At 30.4% G+C, this 9,449-nt stretch overlaps 1 protein-coding gene across 1 annotated transcript; it reads right to left on the minus strand.

Annotated features, from left to right (window-relative positions):
* Positions 1-3,513: 3,513 nt before the first annotated feature.
* On the minus strand, positions 3,514-9,349 carry LOC132714168 (thrombospondin-2-like). Its single transcript, XM_060696952.1, has 10 exons — positions 9,251-9,349; positions 8,467-8,543; positions 8,087-8,128; positions 7,549-7,628; positions 6,829-6,894; positions 6,407-6,542; positions 5,316-5,438; positions 4,930-5,100; positions 4,241-4,411; positions 3,514-4,003 (listed from the first exon to the last, which is right to left on the minus strand). Exons 2-10 carry the CDS (start codon positions 8,477-8,479, stop codon positions 3,543-3,545), a joined length of 1,263 nt encoding a protein of 420 aa, XP_060552935.1. The 5' UTR covers positions 8,480-8,543; positions 9,251-9,349; the 3' UTR covers positions 3,514-3,542.
* Positions 9,350-9,449: the final 100 nt, after the last annotated feature.

Below are 9,449 nucleotides of genomic sequence, written 5' to 3' on the forward strand. Positions count from 1 at the left end.
CACCACCACCACCACCAATCACCATCACCACCACGTCACCATTACCACCACCACTACCACCACCACCACCACGTCACCACCACCACGTCGCCACCACCACCACCAATACCACCATCACCACGTCACCACCACCACCACCACCAACAACAACAATAATAATAAAGACTGCGGTATTAACATGTTTAATGTGCGTCATTAGATTTATGCATTTGAGCGAACAGGATATCATTGACGTACATTTGTATTATAGTTGTTCGCACTCACTGTCTGTCTAGGGAAAACTCGTTGATTGGCTCTTTTTTTTGGGTTTATTTATTGCGAGTACAGTGAAAGAGATAAGGTCAGAAAGGTTATATTTATATGCTCGTTCATTCATTTGTTACTTTTTTCTGGGGCTTATTATTGTAAACGACAGGGAACGTCTTTTTATTTTTTGCCTACATTACAAAAGAGAAAGAACATCAATACCCCCTTTGTACAAATCAGATAGTCTCGCGTTTCGATGCTCTTTCAATTACATTTCTCTCATATAGCCGTTTTCAACTGTTCTATCATTTTTATTTTTATCTTAATACATACAGTTAATTTTGTTCAATTAAAATAAATAAGTACATGAAATGTACTCTAATAAATATAAATGAAACATTGGCTTTGTGGTGTGGTCTGTTGCTAATGTTGTTATAACTTGCAGACATAACATAACATAACATGAAATAACACATAACATATCATAACATAACATAACACATAACATATATTTTATTCAACATAAAATTGTATAAATACAATTTATAGATATACAATTCAGATTCTGTGTGGTGTAAAGTGTTATAAATTACAGTAATTTAGCCGAGAAGTATTGTTGACATGTATAAACAAAGGATAAGACATATCTAACAGAGTGTGCATAAAAATACTTGTACATGTAAGAAACAAATGTACTTAAATACAGTAGAAAGATATTTGTGATACGTTGCATTGTATCATTAGGTAATTATTAATATTTCTAAGATGACATAACCGTCATGTATACTTAGCATTTGTTTGTCGTAGTTACCTCCTTTTCAACAGTCTGCATAAGTTTATCTAAAATCTAAATACGTCCTTTCTTTAAATGCATAATACAGAAAACTTGCCAGATTAGTAATTGTTGCTTGAAATATTTGTTTCGAATTTCTGCATTGTAGGCCCTTTACAAAAATATGGTTTAAAATCTTTCCAAGTAAATATTATGGGCATATTAATAAGAAATGATATTCGGTTTCTACCAAATTCAATGGACAAATTCGACATTTTTTATTTTTTCTTGGAATATCATCTTGCCTTCCTTTTATCTATTTCTAGATTGTGAGCTGATATTCTAACTTTGGTTTAACTAATCCTATGGCTATCTTTATTTATAGTGCTTAAATACTTTTCACACTTTTCACATTGAAATTCGAGTTTAAATTACTGTTAGACGAAAGTTTGTTAGAATTAGACGTTAAACATTCCTATTTGGTTCAGTACATTTTTTATTTGATAAGCCTATACTGATTCAACGGTAATTGTATAACTTACCAGCATACCACTTGACTTACTAAAACTTCACCACTATACATGCAAGAGACTCATTATGCGAATTTATTTATTGAAACTAATAAAATGAAGAAATATATATTTATCAAAATGTTGATATATTGTATAATTAACAGAAATGATAAAAATATCAGTTTATGAAAGCTACAACCAGATCGAACTTACAACTACGTAGTCACAACTTCCTCGTTCTTACCACTAGGTCAACGAGCAGCATTTAATAATATACTATTAATTTACCGGCAGTCAATGTCAAGATCTGTACTATTATTAAATTATAAGGGTAATTTATATAATAAATTATGAAAATAACGAAAAAGACCCCGGAAATAAGAAAAACCAGAACAAATGATGATGGCGATTAACCTTTGTGAATATCAATCCGTACGAAGTCAAGGCGAAACTAGCCCATTGCTGATAAATTAAATGTATTAGATACTCCACGTAAAGACAAACTAATTCATAGTGTCGCAAATGATAAAACGAAACAAACATGTTGAAAGACGATATTTTATTAAGTTCCGTGTTACAAAAATTAAAGTATATGTTTTAATAATAATTCTTAAATACTCGTACATGAATGTAAAAATAGGGTTTCATATGTATGCATGTAGTCGTGGTCAACAGTTTAGACAATGTTTTTTGGGTGTGTACACACGAGTAAATAACATAAAATCAGTTTTACATTCATTTTATAGGACGATTTATTTTAATATACTGTTAAGTTAACTTTTATTAAAAAGATTTTTTTGTGTTAAGATTAAGTTTCTATCTAAAAAAACTTCTTTGATTGAAGGACTATAACTTGTAAATGCAGGTATAAAATGACAGTGAGATGTAATTGAGAAGTAACAAGTAATAACGACTCACATAGATATTAAAAGTTTTAATAATACATAGACTGTCTCCAATCTACATGCAAAAAATACCGAAATATTAGCTAGTAAAATGAAAGAAACAAAACAACAATCAACAGCACTTTTCACGTATTTCTCAAGTAATTTTTGTATTTTATTTCGCCAGTTTTAGCTTTGAAAAAAAATGTAGAGGAAACTTTGAAAGTCATTCATGTTACATAGTCAGTGTAACTCATGTTCTTGTAACTTCAAACCACTGTCAGCATATCCTAACACCGCCTCGAGGATAATTCAACGTTATGCTATGCAAGTAGCGGTAAACCACAAAAAACATGTGCGGAGATATGTTCATAATATGTTCATATTACACTATAATAATATATAATCTAACATTTTATATAATAATCTCTAACAGAACAGAACAGATAATTTATTCAGATTTGCATAGTATATACATAAAATAAATATATATGTCAACTAGTGTTACAATAAGAGAAGACTTAGTTTTACAGTGATATTAGAATTTGATACTTAAAAATCAAAACAATTTATCATGCATAAAGAGATTTCGTTTTTATCTTTCTACAGTTTATAATGAATTTTTCAAGAACGTTTTTGATGAACAGTGATATATGTATAAGGTCAATTTTATCATAAGATTTGTCAAAAACTATTATTATCTGTTTTACTTAACATTATGCCTTGGTAGAAGATTGAAGAAAGAAATAAGTACTAAGTATTTTGCAAGTGTTGACGATTAAGCACTTAAATATCTTCTATACCTTCGAAATGATATAATTTTTTTTTCTCAAAATCTTTTTTGTTTAATTTTGGCATCTTTGTACAGTTTCCAAAAATAATCTTAGTTGCAATATAAATAAACAAATTTTGCTTCTTTAGCTCCGTTGGCAATTTGCATCACTTAATTAAGTGAAATGGTATTTTCAATGGAAGTCAAAATACTACCTCGTTTACATAATGCAACTTAAAACACCCATTACAGCACAGTTAGCGCTACTTTCTTCAGTTTTACAAAATCTAAAATGTACAATATTCATTATTAAAACAATATTATTTAATACAAGTTTTATCATTTTTTTAAAGACATTAAAACATATGGATTTCTAAGGCATTACGTGCCTTTAATGGTTTTTCTTTAGTATGTATTAATCGGATGTGAACATAAGAAATCCGCTGAAGGAAGGCCATTGGTATATACCCGTCTGCAAAAAAGCTTGAGCTCCAACGCGCCTTTACGTATACTTTTTCATTTTTATCAACACGGGCATTAGTACTGACGGAACTGCAGGATGAGTAAGTGTTTTCATAAACCGTGGTAGTCGCAATTTGCTGTGACCCCTTGATAATACTTATGACCATATGCGCTCTAGGTTTCGCGCAAACATGGGCTGTGAATTGGTATACCCCAGCAACAGGAGCCTGGAAGATACCAGTTGAAGGGTTGTACCCTTGTCCGTCGTTAAGATTCACGTGTGGAAAAACGAGGACTGTGCCATCAAGGTAGTGACCATTGCTTTTTGTTGTGTACGCATCAAAAACAACTTTTTCTGGAAAACATGTATTGTAAAAGACTTTACCGTCGAAGACTGTAAGTTGTTGACTTATAAAACACTGTTTCTATAGATTTCATTTTCAAAAAATTAAAAAGAATGTTAATTAAAATATATGATCTAAGACACACTTACGCAATATCATTTCTTTACATACAATTTATAATACATTTTTTAACGATTTTTAAAAAAATCAATTGTTGATATGACTAAATATTATCAAACAGACATTACTTGTACAAGGACCAATTTTACACAACTCGACTTCATCGTTGTTGCCAAAGCAATGGTTTCCGAAATGTTCCGGACGTGGGTTCGTGCATGATCGTATCCGACGGCGCATTCCGGTATCACATGTCGCGGAACATGTTCCCCATTCATCCCATGAACTCCAGCCTCCATGCACTTGTAATGAAGACATGCATGTTTTATCTTATTTCAAATTAAAGCAGGCTGTGCAAATATCGTTGTAAAATATGAACAGAAAACAAAAAAACAAGCTTTTTATAAATAAAGTAATCATAAAGGATAGAAGAAAACAACCAAACGCCAAATAAGCATGAATTATAATATTCATAGATAAATGTGTTGCTGATTAACGTTCCATCTTATACAAGGTACTTACCTTATAATTTTTATTCAATTACTCGTACTTGTGATACATGCATGGAGAAACACATTGACGTGTGGTTGAACAAACTGAGCAATATCGTATCATCTAAACAAAATTTTATGACGTTACTATGCCTTTGTAAATTTAGATAGTCAGAATATGTTGATGATTTAGTCTAGTGAATAAACAGCAGATGCATGGATAATGAATATTATACAACTGGCATATAATAATAATATCATTTTAAGGTATATAAAAATCTTTGAGTATGTTCTTAAGTATGAAAATATTTTCATTTCATCAAATTTACCCGGGCATAATTGAAGACTGCAAGATTTCTTTTCAATTTTGTTTCCTGGACAGTCAAGGCCGCCATTTTGTGGCGCCGGATTAGTACATGTACGTTGACGTAAAAGTGATCCATTCCCACATGTGACGTCACAAGATGACCATTGTGACCATGACGACCAACTACCATCAACTGCAAGATGTATTATATATTTTATATTTCTCTAAAAGTAATATTGTAAAATGTTTTGCGCTTTCTTTTACTCTTTATTACAAAAATCTATATATGTAATACAACAACAACAACAACAACAACCAGTTTGTGACGTCCCATTCATTGGCCAGTGACAATTATGTTATCTATGATATCAAACTGCTGCAAATCCGACATAAAAGTAGCATACATACCTAGATGACATAGGTTGCAAAACCGTGGACAAATTTTCTTGGCTTCATTTTTCACTTCACATATATTGAACATTGAGTTTAATCGAGCACAATCAACGTGTTTGTCATCCCTGCACTCAGAGTCTGTAGGAAAAAATGTCCAAACGGCAATTGATTTATTTTAAGAGTTATACAAGCAAACGTGTTTGACTACTAACCAAGGCAAATGACCAATAAAACCAATGTCTGAGATACAGTATTCATGAATTTTTGTTCAGTTATCAATTGAACGGAAAGCAACAGACTGTATTGTCATTGTATAATGAATAACTATGCAGTTTGTTTAAGCTAGTAAGAATAACTAAATGATGAACTTTACAGTTTTATACTAAAGTCTAGTGACTTTATTCATTATTTGTGTGTGCTAGAGGATATACAAATGTATATATTTATATTCAAATCAATTCTATAAAAATGCAATTTCTGAATCATAAATAATTCAAATCAACGCATTTTTTGAAATTTTAAAGTCTTACATTTTACGTCAGTTAAAATGATTAACTGTTTAATTTAAGAAATGTAGTAAACTAGTCTATATATGATCACTCAGCTGTGTTTAAGGAAATATTTTACTTAAGCTAGCTGTTTTTCATAAATGAATGTTAAGTACATTACATGCCGAATCATTCATTGAAAAAAAAAAGTATGTTTGTTTGTTTCATTTTACGCCTTTTCCCAACAGTATTTCAGTCATATAGGCGGGTAGTTTCCTAACCATCGTTACACCAGTACTAGACTACCTTCCTCCGAGCTAAACTACCAAAACATCTCCCGGCGATCAAACCGACGCCAGAGAGGTAACTGGATTAGAAGTAATCGACTCTACCCCTCCGACCACGGAGGCGATGGAACGTGACCGAGTGGTTTAGGTATTTGACTTGAAACCAGTTACACAGCTAGCTTTCAAAACTAAAGGGTGGTTCAATTTTAATACCCATTCGTGTCTGAAATATTGCACGGAGGGGCACCTGATGTTTTCCACCACAAGAAAAACTGAAAAATCACCATATGACCTTTAACAGTGTTGGTGCGACGTAGAAAACACAGCTTACTTGGAGGATATGTACAAATGTCCTTGTTGCATTTGCTTGTCGAACAACATTCATAGCAATAGCTTGTTTTGTCGGCACTCATTTTCTGTACTGTGACGTCCGAAGTATTTTGAATTTCAGCAAATCTGCCACACTTCTGAAATAACAATAACAATTCTTTTAAAACAATTTATTTTATAGTCAAACACTTATCGGGTCTCAAGTTTGAAAGCTGTAAAATCTTTTATTTTATTTTCTTTCATATCAAATGTTAGATGAACTCATTTAGAACATAAAGGATATTTGTTTTAAATGCTAACCGACTTGTAGATTCGTCATTCAAACGGTTTCAACCTCAATATAAACACGATATCTTTTAGTTGAAAAGTAATCATTTATAAATTGCCGACAAACGGAAAGTACCGATACAAATTAAAGATTACCTTCTTGTCAATACATCCTAGGCTAAACTGTATTTGATTTGTATATTCTCGTTTTTTGTAACAAACCTACGAGAAAAAAGAAAATGGAAATGTCACATGTATATTTACTTTTCGAAACACATGCCTATCTGTCTACCTACCAATCCACCCAACCACTTTTACACCGCGAAATACAACTAGCTTACTAAAAGAATAATTATTTAAAAACAGTCAAAGTGTTGAATGCATTTTATTTTTGCCCTACACTTTCGACCGAAATAGAATGCTTAAATTTCTGACTATTTTCCACAAATTGTGCTTATCTAATTATTCATTTAAACGTCGCGTCTATATGAATAAACAATATAACAATATAAGAAAAAGTAGGAAAGTATGTCAACGACTATGTTAGTAAGATGCAAAGAAGAAACAAAACAAACAAAACATTTAAATAGATGAAAAAATAAATAAATCAACGTCTTAAAAGAGCTACGTCGCTCTTTTTAGCGGTTTAAATCGTCTATCTTTTCTTATTAGCGTCTGTTACATAGATTGGGCAAATGTGCAAGACGCTTTAGTTAACATTTCAAAAATATTATTATGATTTAACAGTGATAAATATCATCTTACTTTTTAAAATAATTTGAAAAAATTTACAATGAAACTGATACATCTTAAAATTCTTTAACCAAATATTGACGAAAAATATGATGACTTCAATTATTGAAAGTGTTATTGTACCTCTCCCTCAGAGCATGTTTCAATGGACATACATTCTCTTAAGCTTAGTGCATCAGAACACGTGAAACATGAAAGAGATGCTGAAATATAATTGAAAATATATATTATGATAATGATTATGATGATTCTAAATGTCATTATGGAATTGAAAATATGTTTAAATATATTATATGAATAATTATTAATGCAGATGTGGAAAAAATTTAATCTTAACTATTAAACAATGATGCATAAACGTATTAAAGCTATTTTTACACCAATTCAGAAGTTTTAAAATCATGACAAAATGCGTTTGATTATTAAATAAAATATTTTGTAAACAATCTTAAGGCTTTATCAAGTACAAAGCTAATTTTCATATTATTTTGAACAGTCCGGTTTGTTCATGTGAGTAACATGAAGACGATCTTATCAGCAGGTTGCTTTCAAATGAATATAATTAACGGAAAGGGGCGAATTATGCCGGACTTTCACGAGTCCTAAGGAAATTATGTACACAAAAAATACTTTAAGGAAATTAATGAATGCTTTAACATACCTGTACCACTGATTGTAGATGAAACAAGAAACAATGTAAAATCTAAAACACAAAAGAATGTGGTTAGTTTGTGAAAATACATTATTTTTCTAACCTACAAAAAAAGAATAACAATTATTTCTTTTCATTAGTAATGTCGTTATTTACCTCTGAAATTTACTGACTATCCATAAACTACGTGCGTAATATTTTAAGTGCTTGTGTTCTGATATGGTTTTATATCTGGCTGGTGTTTTATAAAGTGAAAACAAATGCTTGACAGTCTAAAATACTCCGTAACATGAACTTTTGATAATTATAAAAAAGTACTTCATTATTATACAATATGATTGAATCAATCAGTATTATTACCAAAACGTAAAACCATAAAAACTACTCACATTGCACCAACATTTTTCCTCACTCGTGAATTAGTTGTCCTTGTCGAAGCTCTGTATTGCGGTTTTGAAATAACAGTCTAATATACATAAATAGAAGTAAAATATAGAAAAAACAGAAAAAGATAAGCAATGCATAAAAAAGAGAGAAAAATATACTGTTAAAAAAAGAAGTTTTTCAATTGTATGCGATTTCAGTATATCTTGCACGTGAAGAATTGATTACTTGTATTGTACATTTAATTTAATTGTAGATCTAAATTGCTGTCATTTTATTTTCAACAGATGGAATTAATTAAATAACTTTAATTTAAAGAAGAAAATATAGATGCAATATCGATGAAATGCATGTGAAAGTAAGTAGAAAAAAAGAAGAAAAAAAACACACACACAAAGGAAGTTTTTGCTTTGACTACTTGATATCGTTTCAAAGATTTCAAAATATGCAAATTTTCAAACAAATTTAGAGGCACTGTCAAGAGGTAAAATGAAATGATTTATCAAAGATAATGTGCAATGAAAATAACCCACCAATTATAAATGATACTTAATTCTCATCTTAAAAAGAATTGTTTCATAACTTTAGAAATTAAGAATAAATAAATAAATAAAATGAAACAATTTAAAAACAAATCATATATGTGTTGACAATAATTTCAATGAGATGGTGTAATGAGATTAATTGTAATATACTTTATTATAAAATCAATTCTAGCTTTTTAAGAAAAAAGTAATAATCATATAGAATATAATCAAATTCATTGAAATATCTACAAAATGAACTTACCGTCGTCCAATTTTGCGCAGACTAGTTAGAAATAGGAAGAACAAAAATATAAATACTTTAACATACTCTTAGTTGCGTTGTCAACTGATAAAATACTTTACCTCATTTGACGTTTATATTTAGAAACTATGCGGTGTAGAAAGAAACAATTGAAACTTTATCTTCCTGTTCAAAACGACAATAACCTGATGAAGGCCTT

This window comes from Ruditapes philippinarum, unplaced genomic scaffold, assembly GCF_026571515.1.
Source record: "Ruditapes philippinarum isolate M1 unplaced genomic scaffold, ASM2657151v2 ctg1449_1_1_1_1, whole genome shotgun sequence".
Taxonomy (NCBI): domain Eukaryota; kingdom Metazoa; phylum Mollusca; class Bivalvia; order Venerida; family Veneridae; genus Ruditapes; species Ruditapes philippinarum.